The sequence below is a fragment of the Echeneis naucrates genome, chromosome 9, assembly GCF_900963305.1.
Source record: "Echeneis naucrates chromosome 9, fEcheNa1.1, whole genome shotgun sequence".
In the NCBI taxonomy this organism is placed as follows: Eukaryota; Metazoa; Chordata; class Actinopteri; order Carangiformes; family Echeneidae; genus Echeneis; species Echeneis naucrates.
In genome coordinates, this window is record NC_042519.1 from 20,363,651 (window position 1) to 20,391,224 (window position 27,574).

General features: G+C 42.7%; 1 protein-coding gene and 1 long non-coding RNA gene across 2 annotated transcripts; one reads left to right on the plus strand and one right to left on the minus strand.

Moving 5' to 3' along the window:
- Positions 1-977: 977 nt before the first annotated feature.
- Positions 978-27,295, minus strand: LOC115048446 (phospholipid-transporting ATPase ID-like). The gene is made up of 28 exons (XM_029509903.1): positions 27,147-27,295; positions 17,911-17,995; positions 17,510-17,568; positions 15,014-15,127; positions 13,511-13,609; positions 11,891-11,952; positions 10,264-10,336; positions 9,810-9,880; positions 9,644-9,726; positions 9,394-9,552; positions 9,158-9,246; positions 8,747-8,940; positions 8,437-8,645; positions 8,145-8,188; positions 7,565-7,730; positions 7,218-7,406; positions 6,961-7,076; positions 6,631-6,795; positions 6,424-6,535; positions 5,721-5,826; positions 5,487-5,625; positions 5,109-5,292; positions 4,747-4,970; positions 4,582-4,665; positions 4,220-4,465; positions 3,986-4,124; positions 2,252-2,382; positions 978-1,904 (listed from the first exon to the last, which is right to left on the minus strand). Exons 2-28 carry the CDS (start codon positions 17,951-17,953, stop codon positions 1,575-1,577), a joined length of 3,630 nt encoding a protein of 1,209 aa, XP_029365763.1. The 5' UTR covers positions 17,954-17,995; positions 27,147-27,295; the 3' UTR covers positions 978-1,574.
- LOC115048447 (uncharacterized) lies at positions 13,956-19,236 on the plus strand. The gene is made up of 3 exons (XR_003841075.1): positions 13,956-14,115; positions 17,182-17,349; positions 17,934-19,236. It is a non-coding gene; the product is annotated as an uncharacterized LOC115048447 (long non-coding RNA).
- Positions 27,296-27,574: the final 279 nt, after the last annotated feature.

Sequence of the window (27,574 nt, forward strand, 5' to 3'; positions counted from 1 at the left end):
ACAGGTAGATGAGGTCGACTGATCGAATACAGTGAACAACCTGAACAAGTGTGTGCTACAGATTAGAGATTAGTTACCTCGACAGTTGAGTTTACGGATACAGATGAAATAAAAAAAAAAAAAAATCAGCGATATAAAAAGGGACATTCTGGTACAATTACTGAACAATAACTAGATCTAAACAGGATTCATCCACTTGCAATAGCTTGCTTGAAAGGAGCCTTTCAGACTCACACTTGGCGCCACTTTGTAACAAGCAATACCTTGTAGATGATAACCAAAAACTTTATAGGTGGTTAATAAATACACCGATCAGGAAGAAGCCATTGGAAAGAGTGTGTTGTTATGTGCTGTCCAGTTGTGAAAAATCCTTGTAATCAGACTGATTAACTAATAATCTGGTTATGGCGTTGCTAAATCGAGGCTGGGACATACTCTGACCTCCCACAGCTCTGCACCAGAAAGGTGGAAACAGTCAACGGCTGGATGAGTGGAAAACGTTCCCACATTAGACAGTTAGATGACACAAAATTAGTCAAACAGTTAAAAGAAAGCCAGATCATCTTGCAGCAGATATATTTTTCCTGATGTCTTATTGTCCTTTAAGCTCCTCTTACGGTCTCTTGGGAGGTCCAAACTGATCACCAATAACCCTTATTTCTTTCTGTGAAACATGACTGTTTTATTTTCTGGTCAATTAAACTTTAAACTTTCCTCTTATAAATGCTTAAGATTTAAAGTATGCCTCATTACTCTGTGGCACGGATATTTATCATTTTTAGTATCCCTGTCTTTTGAGTGGTAATTGTAGGATGTGTGAGGCGGAAGAGCGTCCTCCCTGCAGATGTGTTTTATCTTCCCAAGTTTTTATCATCATGGACATGTAGAAGAACAACATATACAAATATTAAGTCCACAAAGTCTCAATCAAACACTGAATGGTCCCATGATGCTGAATCCTGCTGCAATCTTTTTTCTTTTTTTTTTTGCACAGTCTTCTTTGCTGCCAAAGTGCTATCTGCTTATAAAAGGACACTTAAGGTACAAAATAATTAAAATATTCTTTGCAGCATGGCTTTGCTGGTGATTTCGTCTGGACAAAGCCCTGTATGAGGACACCCAGGGCTAACAGCGTCTGGGTGGTCTGTAAACATGATGACACTTTTTCTTTCTCATGAAGCAAAAATGTTTCCTTCCCCTCCTGTGACACTCCTGGACAATGAATCAAACCGTTACTGTTTCTACAGTCAGAAACATGTCATTCCTCTTTTGGATCAGCAAGAGCCATGTTTGACATGAGCACTCATGGACTTAGGAACATCTTCCTCACCCTCATCGGAGGCGGCTAAACATTTTGCTGAAGTTCCCTTTTATAAAGTCTTCCAAAATGAAATGTCCGGAGTAAAAGTCTTACGCATCAGCCCACAAACTGGGTGAGATGGATATCAAAAAGCCTTTGACAGGAAGTTCTCTGGAAAGCCTGAGCGCATTCTCCAAAGGTAAGAAATGTACAAAACTGAGCTGTAACCACCTCCAGCTGTCCAGCTAGCATGTGACTTCCCCCCTGCTGTCCGTCAGAGAGTGGGATCTCTGATCGTCCTGTACATCTGAAGGGATGTACCCTCCACATCGGGGGCTTTGGTATTCTGGGGACGTCCCGTCGGGCTGTATCCGGCCGATCGTCCCATGGGGCTGAAGCCCGTGGTGGCTCGACCTGTTTGCGTAAAACCTGAAGGTCGTGCCAAAGCGGAACGCCGCAGGAACCGGCCGGACGTCACCAGATCCCCGTAGCCCTGCGCGTGGGAGAATGCGTAGCCTGAGCGGCGAGAGCTGGTGCGGCGCATGCGGACACGTCGTGTGGGAGGGGATGGTGCCGGTTTGGCCCGTCTCACCTTGAACATCACCTGAGAGGTTTGACACATAGTGACAAAGTTAGGATATTGGACAGAGGCGCTCTTATCCATAAGCCTGTCCACTCTTTTCCTGAAATACGATCCTGTGAATTACTTAACTGTATATCCCCCAAGCTTAGTGAAACATTCACAAAGGTAATACTGGAGTAGTTTTACCTTTTATTGTTATTAATACGAACTTTTATTCGTCCTAAAACTTCTCATGAACTGAGGCCTTGGTTGAGTTCTCTGCGTGCTACAGTCAGATGTAGAGATAATGGGCAGAAAAGTTCGTCTGCTGGTTTGCTAGTAAACGTCGCCTTTGACCTGAAAGTGGAAAGTGGTTGAAGTGGTCGTACCTTATCATTGATGGTGGGGCAGAGCTGGATCAACAGGAAGCGGTAGGTGACCACAGGAAGGACACACAGCGCGGAGGTGAGGAGGATCGTCAGCCAGACGTTGGGCTGGTTCAGAGAGTTTCGTGCTGTTCCTGGATAAAACACACACATTTACAAAAAAGTCAACATTGCACAACATCGAAATGACAAAAAGTAGAATAAGTTTTGTTTTGATTGAAGAAAGTTCTTAAAGAAGACCATGATGGTAAATGTTGCTACTTGTAAAACAACAGTGAACCCTGACCCTAACCCTAACCCTAACCCTGACTACTTCCACGATCGAAGGAGAAACATCTCTACAGCCATTAGAAGCCACAACTTATTTTCTTTTTTCTTTTTTTTGTGTGCCATAGGCCTGAAGAAGACCCATAAAGGGTCGAAACGTTGCCGGAGGCACACACTCACATACATTAATACATTCATACAAATAAATACATTCATACACACATACATAATTTAAATACATATTTAAAAACAAATTATTATATATTTTTTTTCATATTTTATTTTTCTTTTATTTTTTGACAATAGTTTTTCCTTCCCTAAATTTTTGGGAAGTGTTTTTAGTTGGTTGAAAATAATTTAAAATTTAAAAAAATAAAAAAATAAAAAAATAAAAAATATTAAAAAAATAAAAATAACTAAAATAAGATCTCTTTAAAAATGGGCGACGCCCAACTTCAATGGACAAAGGTCCACTACGGGAGGCACAAGCCCCGCCCCCCTGGTGGTCCTTTTTTTGTGGGGCAAGGGAGACAGGGAAGGTGGGGGATGGACTGTGCATTTCCGGTTCCTCCTAGGAGGATACCGGTTCCTAATCCCTTACCTAACCCTGACCCTGACCCTGACCCTGAGCCTGAGCCTAACCCTGACCCTGACCCTGAGCCTAACCCTGACCCTGACCCTGACCCTGACCTTGACCCTGACCCTGAGCCTGAGCCTAACCCTGACCCTGACCATGACCCTAACCCTAACCCTAACCCTGCCCCAGCCCAATGACGCTTCAAATATTAGCATGAAATATTTTTGGGTCTTGCGTCCCCTTCAGTACTAGGAAACTGTTGTTTTGGGAATTTGTATTTTTTATTTTTTCCTTGACAATTCAAATTGAAAGGGCCTTACTTTTAAATTTCAGTTCATGTTCCGATTTAGAAATGTTTATGGTGAAGAGGGTGAAAAACCATCTGACACCTGAGGAGATGATAAACCATCTTTTACATTTTACAAAATGAACCAATCTTCTTGAACGCATTAAGGTTTTCCAAACATAATCGTCTACATTGGACTAAATGCGAAATAACTTAAGTTAGAATCTACAACAGACACAAAAACAAAGAAACAAACAAGGAGGCTATTCAAGGGTTTACTAATGATTTTTGGTGCAGGGGTCATGATATTCAGTGGACCGAGAACGAGTCAGAACTGGTTTGGGTGGCCGACTGCACATATGCCATTGATCCAAGCCTGTTTTAGCTGTAAAACAGATATTTTGCCTATACAAACACAACACAATAAATTCAGGCACTATTTTCAGATCCATAACATAGATCGTATGACAGAAATATGAAAATTAGAATGAGCAAAGCTTTTTCTTTTTTTTTTTTTTTTCTTAGGAGCCTCGTGATTGATAAAGATAATTTCTTGAAGATGAATTCAGTGACTGGCTCGATGGTACAGCAAGACTTTAGCACTCACCGATGAAGGGAAAGGCCCGTGGCAACACGAGAAACATGCCGTTACTGTACATGGTAAATGTGACCACGAAGTATATGGTCAGGCTGCCGAGAACGAAGAAAGTGTTCACTGCCGTCCAGTACGACATTTCCAGTCCCAACTACGAGAAAGGGGGGAGGGGAAACAACCCGCGTTATTCCAGGCCTCATAGATGTACAACACAAGGTTATCCATGGAGGACGTGGTTCCTCATACCTGGATGCTGACAGCGCAGAGCACACACGTCTGGGTTAGGAGGGCGAAGGACTGATAGTCGGCCATGTCCTTGCCGTCGTCTCTCACCGTGTCTTGCATGGCTGCGTAGGGGATGAAGAAGAGCACCAAGGAGCTGTAGCAGCTGTGGAGGGCACACTTAAAGAAGGCCTTCTTGCTGAAGTACAGGTTCAGTTGACCGGGGATGTAAAGCTGAGGATGCTGGAAACTGTACTTGTAGCTCACATCCTGACCAACAGACGTGAAAAAAGAGAGCTTCATGTTAACGCCATTGCACAAAAGAAGCAATTTCAATGTCTTGATTTTTTTTATGGCACAAAAATAAAGGAAAACTGATCATTCACCTGATCAAACAGACTCATTCCCAGCACGGGTAGTGCCGTGTACATCAGGTTATAAAGTGTTATGAACCACTCATCGTACACCGTCTGAAAGTCAGAGAATTTGTGGGTGATGAATTTTCTCTTATCTATATCCTCCACCTCCCTCACCCCTCTTCTTCCTCTCACCTGTGCAGAGAAGCCGCAGAAGAAGGCGTACCAGAAGTGGATGAAGGTGAATGTGAAGTTCTTGTAGAAAAAGTAGCGGAGGAACTTGCACATGCGGAGGTAGGACCAGCGGCCGTGCACCAGCAGGAGGTTCTGCAGGAAGCGGAACTGGGCGAAGGAGTAGTCGCTGGACAGCACGGCCTGCATGCCCTCCTGGCCCGAGATGCCCACGCCGATGTGAGCCGCTGGACGGACAAAGATCCTCCAGTCACATTTAGAGAAGCAACCACTTCGACAACAACACATGATGCTTTTGCACATTTTTTGTTAATGATTTAATTTTATGCCCACATGAAAACACCCCCAAAACCAAACTTAACTACCTTTGATCATGCTGACGTCGTTGGCTCCATCTCCGATGGCCAGAGTAACGGCCTGCTTGTACTTTTTGACCAGCTCGACAACCTGGGCCTTCTGCAGCGGAGTGACCCTGCAGCAGATCACCGCCTTACACATGCACGCTGTCCGCAGGAACTCCAGCTCCACGCTGTGCTCCAAGGCGTAGGCCTGAAGGACCGACCAAAAAATTCAATCCATTAATGAACGCCAGGGAATCACATAAAAGCTGAAAATGATACATTCGGCTGCAGATGAGCAGCTAAAATACATGTAAAAGGACAGGAATATGAAATGAGCAAAACGGTAGTAAAACTAATTGAATTTAATTTTTGACAGGTGCCAGAGAAGTTATTTAGGCGTACCAGACTGTGACCGCTGATCACCAGGCCGTACTCTCCATTCACCACCTCATCTGTGATCGCCTTCACACTGTTACCCAACGTCTTCTTCTGCAGTAACACTGAGTCTGCGCCGTCTGGCTTCATGGACATTCTGGCATTTCTGATCCACAGGAGAAAGAAAAACAGGAAATGTTTCATAATGAGGTTACTCATGTTCCCTCTAAACTGACAGTTTTCTCCACAACTGGCTCTGACCTCAGTTCCTCTTGGACTTCCTCACTGGAGTTGCTTGAGATGACAAAGACCTCCGCCATCTCCTCTCGTAGTAAGTTGCACGAGTAACCGATGTTTTCTGCAGTTTCTGGAACACACACATGCACACAAAAATACATTAGTAAGTGGACAATATCCAGACGAATGAAACACCAAAGAAAAACAAAGGTAGTCTAAATATTCCATGATCAAGAATTATGTTCTTCTGATGCTGAACCTTCTGTTTAACCTCCTAATTTATCATTTTAAAGATTACACAAACTGCAAATTAAATGTGTCCTCAGCTGAAATGTTCAAAATCGACTGTTTACCAATAAGGACTTAAAGGGCAGGGTTAGCAAAAGAGGAAACTGAGTCAGACTGTGTGATAAAAGCTTGTCAGACTTGTTTCAGCATAAAGCAAACATGACTGAATGACCCTGCAAACACTCAGAAGTTATACATTTAATCCTCTCACCATATTTGCTGCTCTACTCTTCTGACCAAATGCACTGAGATCTTTGGGGCAATTCTCTGCCCCAAAGATCTTCCCCATAGTTTCAGCTCAAAGCTAAAGGAGTTCTGGCATGTTGATCTCCTGACTCGGCTCAAAACATACTTAAATCATGAAGCAATTCTTGTATCACTTTTGAAAATTGATACAGAAATACAGCTATATGTAAAGCTGATATCTGAAGTCGCACACCTTGCTTGTCACCAGTCAAAACCCAGATTTTGATGTCAGCCTTGGACAGCAGCTCGATCGTCTGAGGTACTCCGTCTTGTAACTTGTCCTCGATGGCTGTAGCTCCAAGCAGCTGGACACAAATTGAGAGACGTATTGTCGACGTGATCTTTATTTGGCCACAATTGAAAGGAACAGAAATCCAGTTGTAAACTGCGTGCTTCTCACCAGCAGGTCCTTCTCAATCTCCTCGTACAGCTGGTCCAGTTTGGCCTCCCGGTCGTCTAGCGAGGTGCTGGCCTCATGGTGGCGCTGTTTCCACTCACTGAAATACTCCTCATCCAGATCTTTATAAGCCAGCGCCAGCGTCCGCAGACCCTCCCCTGCAAACTCCTGCAGGCCAGCGGGCACATTAGAGGAGAAGAAGACGTGTTGTTTATAACGTCAAGAGGGACAGAAGAAAAAGGAGAAGCTAAGAAGAAGGTAGACTGATTGAATTTTCAGTGTCTTTCTATGACAGCTTTTTGACCGTTTCCTATTTCTAGAAATTTCGCTTACGTTGAGGTGCTCTGTAGTGACGTCCATCAGTTTGCTGCAGGACTGATGCAGCCTCTCATAGATGATTGTGTCTGCACCTTTGCAGTAGAGAGAGAGCTTCCCCTCTGGACTCCGAACTGCACAAAAGCACAAATGCAGATGTGAGAACTGTTTGTGTTGACTATTTATGTATGGCCTGAAATAAAAGAACAGAATAACCATTTGGTTCTGAGATAAAAATAAGTGACAGCGGTCGAAGCTTTCACTGGATTGGATACCTATGACGGACATCCTCTTCCGGACGTTGTTAAAATCCAGGATGGCCAGGAGTTCATAGGTGCGCTGCTTTCCCATTTCCACGATGGAAACGCTGTCTGGCGTACGCGAGCGGAAGACGAAGCCAAAGTTCCTGGCTGCCGTTACCAGCGCTCCCTCATCAGGAGACTGGGCCTGGTAGAACAGCTCACCTGGAGGAGCAAAAGGGACAGCCTCAGTCTGTGTCACGGCCCTTTAGATCGTTCTTTCTCTCTCTCTTCTTATGGCCCTTCACTTTCTGAAAGGCTATCTGACATTTTCACAGATTCACATTAATCTCGTCAGGGATTAGATGATAAACTTCCCTCACCTTCTTTCTTCTCCTCAGCCATGACGGTGTGGCAGAGGGCCAGAAGCCTGAAGAATGTGTGCACCTCCGAGTTCTCCAGCTTCACGTCCTCCACCAGGGCGTGATCGTGAAACAGGAAGCGGGGATCGGCCAGGGGGTTGAAGGAGAAGTCCACCGTCTCTGTGTGCTAAAGACAACAACAGAGGGTTTCTGTTTCCATCTCCTCTCTCCGAGGTTCACAGCCTCGAGTCTGCTGCTCTAGCTCTGCTCTACAAGGTAAAAATCTGCGTAACGGTGCAGCTGGTATCTTCCGAGAAAAGAGATGAACTATTTGGAAGGACCCTTCAGCGATGTGGAGTATTTCTAGTAGAAAGACCTGTGATGAGGAGATGAGAAATGTCTGTACCATCCCCATTTCACAGGTTGCCGAACTAAAACTAGAAGTAACTAACAGAAATGCAACATCCCATCTTGCACATCTCTGCAGTAGTTTTATGCGATACATCAGGTCCTTTCCATGACTTTTGGTCAGTGGAAAACCAAAAGCATCCCAGCTGGACTCAGCCGAGTCCAGCTGGGACGCCACCGTGTTCTGACTTACCTCAGTAATTTCTTGTCTTTGGCCGGTGTAGTCATACACGTCTCCTGCAATCAAAACAAAATGATGATTCAATCTGCCCTCAGAAGTGCACATACAAATATAATGCACGTGCATATTACAATGCAGACAAGAAGATGAGCGGTTCATAAACTTTAGAAACTTTTATCTGTTTGTATTTCAAAGCCGCCCACCTCGGATAAATTCAGATACACGATTTCTGGCTGAGCTGGAAGACACCGTCCCAACAATAAAAAAAAAAAAAAAAATCACAGGGCGCCTTCTTGGATCTTACCGTAGGATTTGCCGTTGATGGAGCACTTGTTGAAAGTCATGATATTCTGAGTGAGGGTCCCCGTTTTGTCACTGAAGATGTATTTGATTTGACCCAGCTCCTCGTTCAGGGTGGTGGTCCGAGCTTCGGCGGGGGTGTCGCTGCGAGCGTAGTACATCTTCCTGTCCCACTCGATGTAGAAACTGTTCCCAAGTCTAATGATCTCCACGCTGACGAAAGATGCAGATACGGAGGTCGATTAGGTGGCGGCGTTATCTTATTCAGACTTTTTAGTGCTATTGTGTCTGCATGGTGGCATCATAAATGTTACCTAACATAGAGAGAAATGGGCACCACGGTGTTGAGGATGATGACGTATGACCAGAAGGTGAGGAAGGCGGAGAAAGCAGCGTTGTTGCCATCTTGCCTCGGCAGGAAGACCATGAACTGTGAGCCTTCGTTCATCTCCCAGATCCAGTTTCCTATCGCCAGGATGGAGCACATGAAGCCCAGGAAACCAAAAATCTGCAGGACGGGAAAAACTGAGTAGTACAAGTTCAAGTACAGCCTTATTTTTCTGATGTGATGCTTGACCTTCACAGTCTTATTGTCACTGCTACATTTCTACCTCTGATCTCTCTACGCTTTTAGAATCACATGAAGAATAATTGCTGCTGAAAATTAACCCCTAATGTGATCTATTTAGTGGGAAGCCGTGAAACAAACAGTGCAGAGTGCTCACACAGAGGACGAGGACGTTCATCAGACGGTCTATTCTGGTCCTCTTGAACGTGCTCTTCCCACAGTTCTGCATCAGCTTCGTCTCTGGACCTGCATGAGAAACAGAAAAAAAAAATCAGGACTTAAATCACGACCCCAAAAATTAACAATATTAATAAAAAAAAAACAAAAAACAAAATTGTCTGATTTTGTGCCACATTCTTCATTCTATTGCTTCACTATTATCTCACATCTCACCTCCAAACAGCACCAGCCCGAAGCACCACTCGGTGTTCCTCAGGGTGCAGCCTCGCAGCAGGATCTTCTCGTTGTCCAGCGAGTATTTCTGACCGGCGTACGTCAGCGTTCCTGTGAAGCGGTCCAGGCGGTTGTTGGGCGGTTCGCAGCGTACCTCGCCTTGGGGAAGACAGGAAGTTTGAGATGTCACACAGAAACACATATATAACAAATATATCACATACATAAACCGCGATGGACAGATCGATACCATTGAAGTCTGCCAGTTTTTCGATATCGTCTCCGAGGTCTCCTGTCACTGGCAGGGACTGTCTCACCTTCAGGTTAGTTTCTCTGGGCAGAAATGAAAGACCAACAGAACGAATGAATACGTGTTGTCGGATTGAGAGCAGAAACGGCATGAAGAGCAAACTCACCCATCCAGCTCTGCCGTCTCGATGTACACCAGGTTGAGAGGTTCGCTGCTGGAGAGCAACAGAAGGTCAGCCTGAAATGACAGGAGCTCATCACTGAAACTGATAATCTGTAGTCAATATAAACAAAAACGCAGATGCTAGTAACAGCACAACATTCCTTATAATATCTCAGCCTCTATCAAAGAATCGCTGCAATAATTTACTGTCATTTAACAGCAGCAAAAACAGAGCGAGCCGTCCAGAAACTTGGACGTTACACTTTAAATTTTCAAGGTCTTGTTTTGGCAGCCTTTCATTTTGCACTCATTAAACACACACACACAAAAGCGTAATCAAGACAAGAAGAGAAATGAAGAACAAAAGCGCCACAAACACAAATACAATACGTGCATTGATAGTTGAGTGCTGCTGGGGAACGGAGAAGAAAACAGAACAATGTTTTGAATTCACTCACAGTAACAAACTGGTTGTTTTCCAGTTTGATAATGTCTCCCACCTGGACGTCCATCCATTTCTCACTCCGCAGTCTGAGGACAGGAAACAGGCCGGTGAGTGGATGTTTGTACAAAAACTGTCTGAGGGACCATAAATGCACCCCCCAACACCAAGGTCAGCCCAATACTAGTCACTTTCTTCACTGCATGTTCCTGCCAGTTTCCTGTATTATCTGTGTCTGTCTGCCAATAAAAAGAAGACGTTTTAAGACCTGGTCGATACAAACCATTTCAAACTTCAATCCTTGCTGTAATCCAGACGACAGAAAAAGAAACACTTCGCTGTTTAAAATTTGGCACCGCATGTTTAGACTAAATAAGACAGACAGTTTCATATTTATTAGAAGTGCTAAAGGAAAGTTAATTGATAAAATGAATAAATGTTGAAGGTATGGAGTGTAAGTCTGCTGTTTTCTGGGGTCCTTTGATGGAAACAGGCTCTTTAATTTGATGTAATAATTTCTTCATTGGAAAAAGGTTGAGCTAAATAAATACAGAACAAACAAAACAGATGACAAGCCAGTCCGTCATTCACACATCTAACAAAAGCAAAGAAAACAGCTGCTTCCTGTGGGACCCTAAACAAAGCTATTTCCTGACAATTAAGAAGAGCTGAATAACGAGGAACTCATTATTACTCATTCACATTTCCAATCAGTACTACAGTTACACCTTAGTCTTCCATGTTCATCATTTGTTGTCCTACGCTGGGGAAAATAACAGCCTGATCAATACGGTGACCACAACTTTGTTTATTTCTTTTTATTACGAATTTCTTCACAAGTTAAATGAATGCATGTAATAAAAACCAGGACTCTGAAGTTATGGCCACTGTTACCAGTTTATGTTCTACGAATCATTACAGATTCCTCAGGAGGGCTGAAGATGCCGTGTGATGAGTGTGTAATGTAATCTGGGGCAACAGGAACAGCTTCATCTGTTCTTCATCTGCCTGGTGGGGAAACCCGGGATCATAACAGGATCCTGGACAGCACTGGACCCCATGACCTGGATGACTGAGAACCCGCATAGACTTCTAACATTATAATATCATTAGCCGTTGTACTGAACATGAAGATGGCCTAAACTGAATAATCCGGACTAAAACGGCACCTTTGATGGAAATAAATGTATGAATAAATAATTCCCCTTTGTGACTTTTTGACTCTTCATTTGTTCTTTATGTGTATTTTTATCATACATTTCTCCTCTCCTCTTTTGACTCCTCTGTTCATTCCTCATGTGCTAAATAAACTAAACTCCAGTTTTGCCGCAGGAAGCAGCTGCAGAACGGTGGTGAATATTTGTTTTGTATCCTGTTGACCTGATGTGTGCTATCTGAAGTATGTACGGCATGCTTTCTTTGTATGTGAGACCTGAAGGACATTTAATCCACCATTACTCCTGAAGCAAGCGAATAACAAGGCGGCGCATGCTGCAGTGCACACTGTGAGCGTGCTGCCGTTATCTTTGTAATGAGGTTCAGGAACTCTCCCTGAGGAACACCCAACTGTACAAAATACACAAACGTTTGTATGCAGCTACATGATTCACATCACATGAAAAATCTTGTATGTTGAAACTCACTTCCTATCAATAAGGACTTGCGCTTTTCGGTTGTTGACCTGATTGTCGCTCTTGTGACGGTTCTGGAGAGTAGAGACACACACACAGCAGTGAGACAACAGTGAGACACAAAATAAACCAACAACAAATGAAATAGCTATCAGTTACTAAACTAAAAAGATACTGAACTACCATTTCCTCTTCTGGCAAAGCCACAATCATTGCTAACAAATGTTGCTGTGGTCAGATATAAGATATATTTGCTCAGAACAGGACCTCCAAAAAGGCTTCAAGTCATAATTCTACTTCAGAGTAAAATTACAGGAAGGGCAGATAATACGTGCAGTGTAAAAGACGGTATAACCCCTAAAATGGAAATAAACTTATTTTGCTGCCAAACTCAGTCAGGGCGTTGTCTGGGTTTCTTCCATGAGGTCAAAGAGTTCCTATTCTCAACTTTTACACCATTCGCTGCCAACATTAACCCTAAAAAACACCCTTTTCACTCACGTCCCCTGGAAAACAAAACAGAGTCAGCGTGGACCAGTTAAATTAGTTTTGTCAAGTCATCCACCTCACGGTGCTCGATCGCTGACCTCACTGAAGGAAAAGATGGGTGTCAGTGATTGATGAGGATCTGTCAGGACACAAAAACACTCTTGTTCTGTTTTGTGAGCTAATCTTTAACACATGACATCAGTTCCTCTTGGCGTTTTGGCATTAAGTTATTGGGTGCCACCCTCGCGAGCTGAAATGAAGAACTCATTTTCCTTTCATTGTTTTAGAGGTAGAGTTTGTTCTGTCTTGGTTCTCCAGAGGCGGTGAAAGAAAAGGAAACCAGTTCGTCCATGAACCAAAAAAAAGATGATATGCAGAACTGCTGGTGTGATTTGACTTTGACTCCCAAATGTCGTCTGTTTTGTCACAAAGCCACAAATAAGTCTTTTTTTTTTTTTTCAAATATTGAACAAGAAGTTTAATAAAAAGGGACCAACTGCTCAAAAAAAAAAAAAAAAAAAACTGCCAGCGTAGCGTCTGGCAAAAAGCTAGTTTCCAAATTTTACGTTTCTATTTCTTCAAAATACTTCTTGAGATGCTCAGCAGTCCGAGTTCAACCGAGGTTACAGAGATCAGATCCAATGAAGCACAGCAGCTTTCCGTTTGATGTTGAGCAGACTGACATTCATTGTCGTCTTCTCTTATACAATCTCCTGCACTTATTTAGCAGATGTCGTACTGAAGCTCCAGCTCTGCAGAATGCCTCGATATAAAAACTCACTGCTGTGGCTCACTTTACGCCACTTCGGATAAAATCTGGAAATGAAAATATAAGTGCTTGTTCTCACAAAGACGTTATGTTTGAGTCCACAGGGGTCAAGTAGCATGACATTGCCAGCCACAGAAAAAGTGTATTTCCCACAGTTAAAAAGGGAAACGGATATCATTAGCATCAAGAAACGGCCATTTGTATAAGAGTTAAGATGATATTTGATATCTGAAGGGCCGATGAAAATGAACTGAACATTCAATTCTGCTTTAACGGCCTCCACAGTTCGTCCTCATGGCTGCTCTAAATGACCAAACACACCTCTGGAGCTGAGGGATCTTTAAATGCTTTCTAATTTCCTGAAATGTGCTTACGATATCATCGGTGGCGTCCTTGGCAGCGGTGACTGACAGCACGAGGATCAGAGGCACAACAGTGGTGAACCAGGACAAGGAGGAGATCTGAGGAATCACCTGAAGAGCACAGACAGAAAGAGACGATCAGTCCGACTTTATTTTGGTGTGCAGAGAAAAGTGAACAAAGAAGAGGGGGGAAACCCAAACTGTCAACAGCTCAAACAAAGGAGCAGCGGTACAAGACAAAGAAAACTATACAGACTTTACGTGACTTATAGCGTGGAGCAGTACAGCGCAAAATCATTGTGAGCACATATCACAAGAGGAAATTTAATGTAAATTAGGCTGAACGGAAATGAGCCGGAGGAAAGAGGTGAACCGTGGGCGTATCTTCAAAGACAGCAGGAAAAGGGCACGCAGGTTTAGATGTGAATAATGTTAATGGGTGAAACCTAAACAAAAAGGAAAACATTAGTAAGAACTCTGGTCTAATGCATATTTTTAAAAAGGGAAACAGTTACAAATGAACCTGAGCAGCTCTGAGCCTTTACCTGTATGTGTAGGCATTTAACTCCAGCTACACATCCTCCTTATTTCTATGAAGAAGGTTCAGGCTCTGATTGGTAAGTTGTGATATTTTTATTAAAGAGATTACACATTTTTTTGATCTGCTTCTCTTCAGTTCATCCTTTTCTGTCACCGCGGAGCCGCTTGAAATCATTTCTGTGCTGCAATGTGAGTCTTTTGCACACGATGAGGCAATTTCCTGATCTGGAAATGACTCTTCCGTAATAACTTTGTGAACTTGATCTGTTCAGATCCTGCCCAGTTAGCGCAGAGCTTCACTGTTTTTCACACTCACATGGTCCTCAGAGACATAAGGGAATAGTTGAACGTTTTACAAATGATAGGAAGAAATATTTTGCTGTGTGTATTAGATTAAAGTTCCCTTTTTAAAAAGAAAGGCCATTCTTTCTTTTTTTTTTTTTTTGGTCCGTATCTTTCTTGTTTGTCATTTGTGGGATATCTGCCTCCAGTTTATGTTAAATATTTAATGATATTTTGCCACAGGGAGGCAAAAATATCAATACATTCATGTGCTTATTGAATAATAATTACTTCTGTTTTACATAATTATTTATGTACATTTAAACTTGCCCTGAATTATCAGTCTATCTTCAATAACTCATCAACTGTGAGAGTTTCTCGATTCCTTTTCTGTAAGTTAACTAATTGGATAAATAATTACAGTGTCTTTTGAACAGAGGCCCCAAAAACAGAGCTACTGGCCCTTGGAGATCAATCCTCCATGTCCCTCTTCACTCTGGTGGAATAATAATCCATCTGTATCTTTCACTGCTTTAAATATTCAATACATGGCCAACCAACCTGAGAGATTTAAAAAAAAAAAAAAAAAAAGTGTTTCTTTATATTAGCAATTTTAGTTTGCATGCAATTTGTTAGCGGGTTGGTGGTTGGAAGGATGTGGTACTTGTACAGTGTGTGTTTGTTCCATCTCACCTGCAGCACCAGCAGAAACAGGAAGTAGGCGTTTGCGATCCTTTGGAACTGCTCGAACAGGTTGAGAGGTAGGAAGGTGAAGAGATTGTACTTGGAGGTCTTGATGGCGTTTGTCTGTGAGGAGAAGGATGTTACAGGTCTTAATCAGACAGCATCACAACTGTCCCCTAATCACTTAAAATGATTTATCTATTTTAATTTTAGCTATTCTTTCGACTTCACATCATTAAGAAACTACTTCTGAATATTCTTTATCCTGACCAGAGGAATCCCTGTTAGTTTGTAATATACATAATTATGGTATTGTGACTAAGTAAATATGATGCATGACAAAGTTGTGCGTAAATGTCAGACTGGTCTTTTTCTAATTGTGTAGCCGACCTGACGCTGTGTTTGTATGACTCAAAACCTTTATACTGCAGGCTGTTTTATGGAAATGTGCTCCCATGCGTCCAGGATGATAAGAAGCTCTCATACATTCATGGCTTGGACAAATATTGATCTGCCTTCATGGCCGTTTGTGTATTCAGAAGCTCAAATGTCACGTTAGGATGTAAACACAAACTTTTGTGTTTGGGTGCAGACAGATGGACAGCTGAGGGCGTGTCAGCAGTTTGTGAGTCCAATAACGAAGTCTGCGATATCTGACCTTTGACCTCCCTGTAGAAGGGAGGTTTTGCCACGTTCAACATTTCTTACTTTAAGATGTCGACTGTATCCTTAAAATCAATATTAATGATCACATTATGAGCTCCAGCTCGTTAAATGAAGCAGGTTTTCTTTGAATTGTTCACATAAAAGAGCGTTGAGACGTAACGATAATGTAACATTGGATGCTCAATGTCCCAAAAACAAGCTAAAATATGTTTCTGCTAGAGTTCAGAAAGTGAAAAACTGCCTGACAGGGGAGCAAAACCAGAAATCATAGTTTATAACGTCAAACTAAAATGGAAATTTTCTCATCGATGGTGATCTTCTCTTTAATTTGTGCACCTTTAATCACCACAAGTTTTATTGTCTGTCCCGCATGGTGACAGAAGTTTGTCTTTGACAGAGCTCCAAGAAACATTCACACAATTAAAATCGCATAATAAAATGAAACAAAACACACGACTGGCACAGAAAAGGGGACTTCTGAATACTGCAGAGGCAGAATGAATGATCTCTTGTCAATGGTTTTCTGGGCCAGTGAGACTTTGTACCTTCAGTTTGACTGGAATGAGTTATACAGAGAGGAGCTTCACATATTTAGTCTGTGATATAAATGGAACACAATAAATATTTCACTCTTTGTTTCTATTGTGTGTGTGTGTGTGTGTGTGTTTCTCTTCTTCTGGGGATTAAATGATAGTCCTGGTTAAAAAAAAAGACAATAAGGAAGATTTATATTTATCGCTGTTGAATGTCAAACTGAAAATGTTTGGATGTATTTCCTCTGAGCTTATCTCTGAATATAAACTCTCTGTGGATGTATCTGCCTGCTTTAGACCGTTCAGGAATCATCATGTGGCTCCTTGATAAGACCTTCTGAGGTTTATTGTGTTATGGGAAAAATCCTTCAGAGTCCAGATGCTTGTGTAACGTGGTGGGAGGCCTTTTCTCCGCGCCAGGTGGATTTTATCTGGAGGCTGAGACTCCCACGTCACTTTATCATCGGAGCTCCTCACGAACAAAAAACACATTTAAATACACAAGCCGAAGCAGCCGGCATTTTCTGCTGCTCCAGGAGTTTGGAGCATTTTAACCAGCTGAAAGGGAAACTAAAATAAATAAAAACCTGAGGGGGGTTGATACTTTTTTTTTTTTTAATTTTCACATCAAAACGTGAGGTTGAAATACAACGTGTTCATGAATGCATTAGTAAATTAAGTGTACTGAAATGTGTGTGTCTGTTTTCCTTTTTGTGAGTGCTTCAGCTTCACTGTTTAATCCTTCATCTGTCGGTCTAGCCACTTCCCTCTTTTTCATTTTTTGTTGTGTAACTGTGTAGAAGAGGAGTAGAAATACTTTATATCAAGGCTAAATGAAAAACAGAAGCAGGATGAATAATTGCTGTCTGCCCGGTTTGATGCTATTCTTTGGAGTCTTTTCAGACTCTCATGTGGATTACAAGGCCCGAGCGCTTTAGCCAAGCATCTGTTTTCTGCCCTCATATCTTATTCTAATAGAGTTTGACCTTGATGGCAGCCATGAATAAAGGAGAACTTAGAGGAGAGTTTACCCAGCGGCGACTTCAGCTCTTCGACTTTGGCTGACGTCCAGTCTCCGCTATCTCTGATAGCGGCTGGACACTCAAACAACGAGACACAACAAGACCCGCCCTGACAGTTTCTGCTGTAAGTATCTAAACTCACAAATTGTGGTGGTAAACTATTTTGACTGAAAGGCACTTTGGCTGCATCCGCTGAAAATCCCCCCTCCTCTATTTTAGGAAGCCTAATATGACTTTAAATGGATGTCTTTGTGTCTGAGCCAGCTGACCACATGAATACTTACTGCGTATTTAAAGGAGAGGTTGTATTCTCTGTCGTTGGCACGCAGTTTTCGCTCAAGCTCTGATTGGAAAAGAGACAAATAATGACTAATGGACTTCTATGAATTTAAAAGAATCTACTCATATTGTGGTAGCTTTAATTTGACAGTGCCTCACTGAAGCAGGAAAAATGTCTTTTTTGTCACATTTTACTGTCAAATCTCAATAAATAATCAAGTGAATTTGTCTCCTCGTATGTGTCCTTGGCTTCACAAAAAAATATGTACAAGACAAAATTCGAAATAAGGCCGATTTATATCCATGAACTACTTGTTCAAGCAGAAAATTAAATGTATGACCAAGTTTCAGCTTATCGTTTCCTTAAAATTAAATATTAAACGTCTCCTTCTGGTTTATGGCTTACCTCTCTCTTTCTTCCTGACACAGTCCAGGCCAAAGAAAGACATCTTCTCTTCCTCCTCCTCCTCCTATCTATCCATCATAACCGTCTGTGGAGAGAGAGGGGAAGTTTTTACACTGCGGCCGAGCAGAGGATGAATCCAAGTCACCTATTATGTCTCCTCCAAGGAAATAAACTCTCACAGCTCACACCAAACGCTGCCGCCCTGCCGACTGAGAGTGAAAGTTTACGTCACAGGGAGTTTACGGAGGCATGTTTCCGTGAGGAGTCGTACAGGTTTTAAACTGAGGTTAGAACTGCACTGGGAAAGCTTTTGGGTTCGAGTGGAGCAGAAATCGCAATCAAAGATGTTTATTGTGAGAGGAAATGGTGAGCGTACAGAGAACAAGCCGAACAAACAGACAGAGGCAGTCCATCAAAGAGCACATCTCAAGGAGGGGAACCGTCAGTCCAGCTGCGAGCTTTAAGCGTTTGTGTGATGCACTGCGTTGGTGTTGTCAGACAGAGACAGTCTGGCCTTTGGCCCCGCCCCCCTGACCTTCATCACAACAGCCCTTACTCTAGGTTTACATCAGCCCCCGAGCGTCTCAATGTTTTTCCCATGTAGGGCAATGTGACTCAGAGGGAGGACCGTCCACTCACTCAGACGTCAACTGCCAGTCCAGACAGTCAGAGCCAAGTCCAGCTCCTGTGGTCTGTCTCAGATGGGTGCTGGTCTTCAAGCCGACAGTCGTCAGGATCTCTGAAATGCTGCAGCCTAATGGCCGAACCCCAACTGTTAACTGAAAATTAGCTGTCGATTGGATCAGACTCTACGTCTCTGGTCGCCAACTCCGTTCCTTCACGGCTGCTGTCCTGCACGTTTTACATCTTTCCAGCACGCCAATTCAAGTTCAAATGACTGATTCCTGATCAGACTTCTGCAGAGCTTGAAGACGAGCTGATCATTTGAGTCAGGTGTGTTGGAGCAGGAAACATCTAAAGCATGTCGGGCAGTAGCAGTCTGTGACCTCTGCTCTTCACGGACGTTGATCTGGAGCTACAGTGGAAATGATAACGACCTCACCACCGCTGTGGGAGAGAAATGGTGACATTAGCTTTGACGACACCGCTGTGGTTAATGTTTGTTTTTCACATTTCCTGTAAATCCTCATCTTCCTCTTTCCTCTCCCCGACGGACAGAACCGCTTCAAGGAGCAATATGTTTCAAAACACCCTTTTCACTCCAAGCAGCTGCTCAAATTTTTGAAAAAGAGAGAAATACATAGCTTTTATTTGGTCGTTCTAGCGTCTGAAATAATGCTGTTCATCTGCTGATGTCATCACAGTCTGTGGGAAAATTTGAACGCATTTCTCTTATTCAAAGCAAAATGAAAATCGAGAAGTGAATCTGTTGTCCGGCACCGACATGAGTAATAACTCTTGTCTGCTGTACCAGGTCAAACTTAGCAGTGTGTTTCGGTGTGTAAAAGGTGGGAGAGCTGTGTGTGTGTCTGCGTTTGTGTGCGTTTGTGTGTCTGAGGGAACAAAAGGAAAATGTACAAAAACATCTATGGAAAAGGAACTAATGAAGTACGAATGTGGTGGTAAGGGAGGGGGAAAGTGTGTGTGTGTGTGTGTGTGTTTAACCCATGTGGAGGATTCCTGGATAGGAAGTGGTGGTTTTTTGAGATCCTGCCCCTCGGCGCTGGTTGCTAAGATGATGTCAGTGTCAGAGCTATAAATATAAAACACACATGTTGGTTGAAGAATGTGTGTGTTTTGGTAGGAATGCCGACTCTTATGGAAAAACCCGGACCGACCATGGCATGACAGCGTGCACACCCCTGTTGTGTTTGCACATTCTTGTCTCGCATTTACACAACTATATACATATGCGCGCACACACACACACACACACACAGGTTTGCGCTTCAGAAAACAGTGCCCTTATTCATAAAAACCTAAATTAACCAGCCAGTTTATTCCACGGCGACCTGACACCGGGGACGTCTCTGGCACAGCACGGAGGAAAATTTCACGACAGGCACGGTGAAGACTTAACGGGGCTTTAACTCTGGACGTCACACAACGCAGACTGCTGAACATTTGGGGGGGTTTCTCTGGCTTCGTCCAACGCTGTAAACGTTCCAGGCTGCAGGAACAGACTGGGCCCAGTCAGTCAGTTATAAGAACGACAATCAACAGAGCTTTTGAACAAAGTGGAAGTTACTGTTGCTGCTCCTGAGCTCTGCTCTTTGCAGCAGGGGTCCGTATGTATTGTGTGCAGCCTCACTGGGCCCCTTCACTTCTGCTTGCACAAAATACTTATTCAACAAGCGTGAACGCACACATCTGTTGTGGCTATTTGTGTAGTTGTTTTAAACAGAATTAAGTTGACGCAGTCCGAAAGTACGTTTCACATCTCATTATATTTCTAACACTGTCAAACTGATTCACTGCGCTTCATATGGGAGTGACATTAATCAATCAAGTAGAATTGTAAAATCCTATTTATTGGGACACAATAATATCTATTTTATCTACCTATTAGCGCCACTGCCCCCCCACTAACAGCAGAGCAGTTATCTCCAATCGGACCGACAAAAAGGATTTTTGTAATTTATTTTCTACTGAAAAATAAATAAATAAATAAAATAAATCACCGAAAGCAACTAGAACCAACAATTTTTCTCCGTCGGCTTTTTCCCTGTTTGAGGTCGCCACGGTAAGTCAGCACTGTGACTTACATGATTGATTTGGCTGCAGTTTTTACGCCAGATGCCCTTCCTGTTGCAACCCTCCCCCATTTCTCTGGGCTTGGTACCAGCACAGGGCGGCCAGTGGTTTGCCTTGTGGCTGTGGTTTGAACCCGGTATGCAATGCGTGCAGTTTACCACTGAGCTGCGTCCGCAGGTGAGCTACAGCCTGAATATGATATTATAAAAAAGTAACACTAAAATATTTTCTAACAGAAATGTGAAGAAATCTTTTAAACAAATGATCGGATTTCATACTATTCATGGAAGCCGATGGCTGCCTGATTGCAGAACTTTGGATACTGTATATTTTAAATTTCTACATTTGTGAGATCTGTAACAAATGAAACACAATTCAACGTGGGTATTGAACAAGCCAACATTTTGGTGAATTATGTTTAAAAATTATAATGAAAATTGAAATGAAACGTGTCAGTAATCCATCCTGATATTTAGTTTGTGGTGTTAAAAAATAGGTTATGAGATGCAAGCATTCATTCAGCTTTAACCACGATGGAAAAAAAAAGTGAATGTGACACAGAAGATGGTTTCATATAGACCACCTTTACCAACAATGTTGGGCAATGTCCTGCTTTTCTCATTTTTCAGAGAATGACACACACACACACAGTTTTATAGGCGACACAAATTAGAATTAATGTTATTCCAGTCAAATAAAAGTGCGTAACAATATCTAAGTGTCACAGTCACCTGTGAATGGCTCCAGAGGTCAAAGGTCACGCAGATGAATGGCTGTCTTGTCCGACTGGTGATCTCTGGTTTCTCAAATGAACAGCGCTCTATTATTGAAAGGCACCACTTCTATTCGTCTGAAAGAAAGCCCTCTCTCCTCTGAGTGTGTGTGTGTGTGTGTGTGTGTGTGTGCATTTGTGTGTGTGAAAAACTGTTTTTTTTTTTTTTTTTTTTTTTTTTTTAAACCATACAAACACAAACGTTTTTTTTTTTTTTACACTTAAAATACACTGCGACACAAAGCTACAAGCTCCTGGCTTCAACTCTAAACTTGATTTATTCACCCATGAGGGGAATCAACCTTCTCATCTCATCTTTCTAGTGAAGGAAAGTAGAATAACCAAAAGGTTAACTATCTCTTTTAAGTTCTGTGACTTTGCTTCAGTGTCTGACTCCACCTTCTCCAGATTAGACAATCAACAGAAAACTAACCTGCAGCTATTTACGACATTAGGAAATACTTATTTTGAAGGTGTAAAATAGTTTCTACACCTGCGCAGCCTTTAATAAAACCTCAAAACCGCTTCAGTGAAGAGCTCACAGAAAATCTGACAATATTCTGAAGTGTAAATGTGCTCTTCCTCTCCCCTGAAACCTTTGAACGGGTTGTTTGCACAGATCCCACTTTGAGTCCAACAGGCCTCAGGATTACTGCTCCTACCAGAAATGATGCCAGTACATTGATGTGAAACGCCCTGGGAAACCCCCCAGGAAGGAGAAAGAAGCGAGGTGGGTTTGACTTGAACAACTACTGCAAACTACAGTGTTCATCGTTGGAAACGGTTTTTGTTTGTCAGACAATCAGTTTCTAAAAGACAGAAGGATGTGTAGAGGAGTGGGATTTCTGTCTCTCTCTCTCTCAGCCAACATAAACACCTTCAGGCAAACTTTAAGGACCTCTCAGGATGCAGCAATGAGTGGTGTGGATTAACCATCAACAGGCTTCAGGCTATAAACTTTTAAAAGGCCACCAAACCTTCCTCCAGAGCAGCAAGACACCCGGCCTGAGACAGAAAGTGATTTTCAGCCTCTTTGTGGTTGTGTTGAACCTTGTTGTAGTCCCATCGAGTCTTTTCCTCGTTGCTCTGCGTGTCTTTTTAGCTGTTTTGTGTTCTATTCACTTCCTCGGTTGATCAGGACAGCCCTGATCTACTTAAAACTGAGCTTTGTGACTTTACAACAAGATGTGCTACCAATCTTTTTATACAGGGGGCCCCCGGGCCCTTGAGGCCCCCGGGCCTGTGCCAGAATTACCGGTTCAATAATCCTGCCATGACTTCAGGAACCACACAGTGGTCTGAAATATAGAATTAGTCACAATCCACCAGCCTTCATCCTCTGTTGCATCTCTATCAACAGGTACTTGACTAATCAGGCTGCCGGCTAATAATAACTCCAATACACACCGTGAGTTTCTGAGCAGCAGGGACATTTGGAGAAGAAAGAGAAAGTACAGCGACAAATCAGTGACTCGATAAGCTGGTCAAGGTAACAGAAACCTGCAGGTATTCTGATGAACAATTCAACGAGCCTGAAAGGAAGCTTTAGCTTAATTTTCCCGTCTTTCATTAGAACAAATTAAATGTTTAACCCTTAACCAGAAGATTGGAACAGTTTTTTTCCACCGTCCAAAAATATCAAGTCATATTCCTTCACCAAGCAATAATCTGCAAATGACTCCACAGATAAAAAGCTGCCGGTTGTATTTTTGCTCCGCCGTCACTGTCAGGCCCTGGAGTTCGTTCCTCTCAGCTCCTGTCTGTTGATAATACACTCAGTCCTGGATTGTTACTCACCTCAGATCATTTGCCAGAACAATTAATATCCCAACACAGAGGAAAGAAGGGAAGTAAACACTGGACAGAAGCGCAGAACCAAAACTCTGCCAGCTGTATGAAGCATCTTATTTAGATTTAGAGACTAAGAGCCATGACTGTTATGTCTCTTCATGCCCACTTTCAGATTTCCGCCCTCACATCTGTCGAAATTCGCAGGAAGCAGCAACACTAGCAAGTTCTGGTAAATTGCAATTTCTGTAGAGATCGACGAACGACAAAAGGCCAAATCTGAAGCAAGTTTTGGAAATCAATCTCCATTTCATTTAATTGCTTCTCAAAAACCTAAGACTGGAAGAAAAAAAAAAAAAAGAGTTGAGGCATCTTAATGTCCATTCACACGTTCAACCATAAGCTGTGTTACAGATAGGATAAATAAATTCATACACAATAACTCCCAGCAGATTTATTGTTTTTCCCTTGAAATGCACGTGTTCTGTGCGATTTCCTCTGTATGGATCAAAGATCTAAGGGGGAAATGACACTGATGTCCTGAACTGCAGCAGGTTATCTAACAAAGTACAAAGCAGCTCATGTTCAGCATCTGTTCAGAAGTTTGAGCATGAAATATTAAAAAATAAATAAGAAAAGTGGCGAAGCGGCGGCCTGGGTTTGAAACTGACGTGTGGCTCTGTGCTGGACTTCATCCACAGTTCAAACACGCTCTTATCTCCGGCCTGTCTTTGGTCTGCCGTGTAGGTCCGCACATTTGGAAACATTAAAAGAAACCTGCTTTCTGCTCGCTGCCGACGATGGTCGAAAAGAAAAACTGAGGGGAAATCACGTCCCCCCCTTTGATTCGTGAGTATTTATCTTGTTTAGAGAGTTGCAGAAGAAAATGACAGTGTTTTCGGCCAACTTCTTACAAATCAAATTTACTTAAATAGATCATAACAGAGTTCCATGAAGGCACCGAACATATAGAGCAGGTCTAGACCAAACTCTTTATGGAGTTGTTAAAGAGACCCAACAAATCGAATGACAAGTCCAGCACAAAAATCTGACTGTAGCTCCGTCTGGTTAAACTCATTTAATTTGGTCACAAACAGAAACTCGTCATCAGCAAAACTGATGCCAACAATGGACCGACACGGTAAACTGGGTGGCCATCTAAACACAACGTTGGCATTGTAAGGTTTAGCTGACGTGAAGTCGACGTTACTTAGTGAGACAAGTGAAACCCATAAACAGAAACAGACTGAGAAACTCACAGCCGTGCAGCGAGAGGCGGAGGAAAGAGTTAGTGTCATCCATTTATTATACCGCAAGGACCGTATTTTCTTTGGCTTGTTTGGTTTTCAAAAGCTCACTGAACAACTTCAGCTGGAAAGCATTAATTTTAAAGACCACAGCCACTCAAACATCCCTCTTAATAGACATGCCGGCAGCACAGATTGTGACTCTACGGCACATTAAATCCCGTCTCTACTTCGGTGATTATGCTCATTATCTTTATCTCTTTTGTGTCACAACCAGCAGCAAACTGCACCTTTCAATCCCAAAATTAGAGCTCTACTGTTTCTGAGTATTTGTTTTCTGGCAGGTAGAAAAACCTGAAGGACAGCGGATGTTTCCTTCTTATCGCATTTCATTATTTATTCAACCTGTCAATTATAATCTGCTCAGCTGACCACAGAATAGGCGTTGATCTGATGATCTAACTGATTGCTGGCAAGTTTTCACGCTGGCTTCCTCTGATCTCGTGTGAAAGAGGAAGATGACCGTGTTTACTCTTATTTCTCACTGACTCACGTCTGGGTTGATTACAGCTCACAGAACATGAAGAAACTGAGTGATTTATGACTGGCGCCTTCCCCACTGATCTCAGACATTAATGTGAAAGTGAGACTCATTTATGACACGACGACACGACAGAGGAACGTCGCACTACAAAAGGGCCAAAACAATCAACCGCTGAATTATTCACCTGACCTCTCAGGCCACGAGGTTACGCCTCTCATCTTACCTGATAACACCCTGACATTTTGATTGACCTTTTCAGGTTCCTAATCTCCTCCTGGCACGTAAAGAAGCTGCCATTCCAGCAGACGCAGCTTCATACCGCTCGAACAACGAATGACCTTCAAGCTGAGACACAAACACGGTGAATTAATTCGTTAGTTATTGATGGAGATTAAACTGAAGGGGTTACCTTACACAACATTGTCTCTCTTTGGTTTTTTTCCTCTCTGTCATCTGTCACTACAACCTTTTGCTCCATTCCGCAAAATACAGCCGCATTCATGTGAGAGTTACAGTGCTAACCTCTCACATATTTAACATTCAGGATGTCGATCTCTCTGTCCGTTCCTCCACCGCTGAACTATCTCGGCTAACACTTGGATGGACGAACATGAAATTTTATAGCAGGCATTCTTGTCTCCAAGAAGATCCTACTGATTAATCCCTCACCTTCGCGCAAGGAGACACCAGCTCGCTTTCACTTATTCTACAAAATATCTCCACGTCAGGTTGGATGATAGGATTGTTAAAAAAAAACCCAAAACAAAACATCATTGATTTGGATTTACTGAAATGTTGAAACAACCATTTGGTGTATTTCCAGAAACACTTGAGCAGACATTCCTGTCCCCCTGTGGATTTATTAAGGTAACTTAGCATCGAGGTCAACAGCTGCAACATGGCAGTAGATTCTGATCTTCTTTGTCTATTTCCATCCCATTTGTGAAACTGGAACCCGAATACTTGTTTTCTTAGCAGATGGTTAATGAGATTTTCACTTCCTGCCGTATTAGAATAATTATTCAAGGAGATGACAAAGATTAAAAGCAGACAGAGGGAGTGAATTGTTAGACACAAACTAAAATGTGAGTAATAGCAGAGAAAAGTTACTCAACGCCAGTTTTCGACTGTTCTACTTTTTTTTTTTTACAAGTAAAAACTGCTTTGAGAATATTGTTTCATGGATTCCTGTAAACTAATGTTAACTGACTTTAGTCAATCTAAACAAAATGAACCCACAACACCAGCGGATACAATGCTAACAGACAAAAAATAAAATAAAATAAAATAAAATAAAATAAACCACTGATGAATAAGTGAGGCCAGGCAAAATAGATTAGTCTGTCAATAGAAAAAATGATGTTGTATTCTGTCAACAAAAGTAGACAGCTGGAGACTGACAGATTGCAGCCCAAACAATAGATCAAGAAAATAATGGCTGATTGGGATCGCAAATTTCCCCAGTGAGGGACTAATAGAGGATTATTATCGTATTTTATCTTAATCCAGAATGAAAACAATAATGATTCAAAGACCAAATCTGGTGTATTTCAGAGGTCCCCTCCTTATCACTAAGCTACTTTCCTGTTCGACCGTGAGACTCTGAGCAAAGATCTGTTTTCAATATCCAGAACAGGGAAGAGTCCTCCACTGTCTTCACACCGCTGACATCACGTCCAAACCGCACAGTTTACCGACAGTTACGGTGAGTGAACACTGAAACACCGAGTGTTTCATAAGAATCATCATCTCACCCGTCATCATCCACCCATCAGCACAGAGAGCAGCAAAAAGCTCTGCGCCTGGCAGGAGTCTCCACAAGTTTACGCACAACGCGAAGGTCGAGTTGCAGTTAGTTGTTTGTGTAGAAATGTTTCTTTGTGAAGGGGGAGGGTAAAAAAAATAAAAGAAAAAAAGAAAGAAGACAGAAAAAGATGAGTTAGAGTTGAAGTTTTCTTTTTCTTTTTCTATCCTCCCCCCTCTCCGACCCTTCTCCTGGTCCAGGACTCCCCGGAGGACTCTCATGGACCAGGAAAGAGCAGACGAGGCAAACGCGCTCGTCCAAGCACTCCAGCTTCCTGTTCGCCAATTTCTCTACTTTCTCCCCCTTTATCTCAGCTCTGTCACCCCCACTTTACCCTCCCAAGACCAGCTAAGATCGACTCCCTACCGTGCGTCCTGGCTCCGTGCGGCGCGTCCCGGCTCCGTTCCTGAGAGGTGAACCGAGAAAAAGCCCCCAAAATGCGCGACGTGCAGACGAGCGGTAATGTTTTCCTCCTGGCTTCCCACCACCCTCCAACCACTCCTCTCCCCTCCTCTGCTTTCTCCTCCCATCTCTGTCTCTCTCCACACCCCCTCCACGGACACGGCTGGGTCAGTCCCCCTCAGTTAAACTTCAGCTAAACTTCAGCTCCATTCAGCCACAGCCAGATAACGGGCCGGTCACGTGACCTCCAGCCGCAGCCAAGACGTTTGGATCAACTCTGACCCCTAGTTGGTGAATTTAGAAACGAAACTAGTTGCAGAAAGTTGCACAAGAGAAACAAAACAAAAAAAGAATCAGCAGCTTTTCCGTGAAAGAAACCTGATCTGACTGTA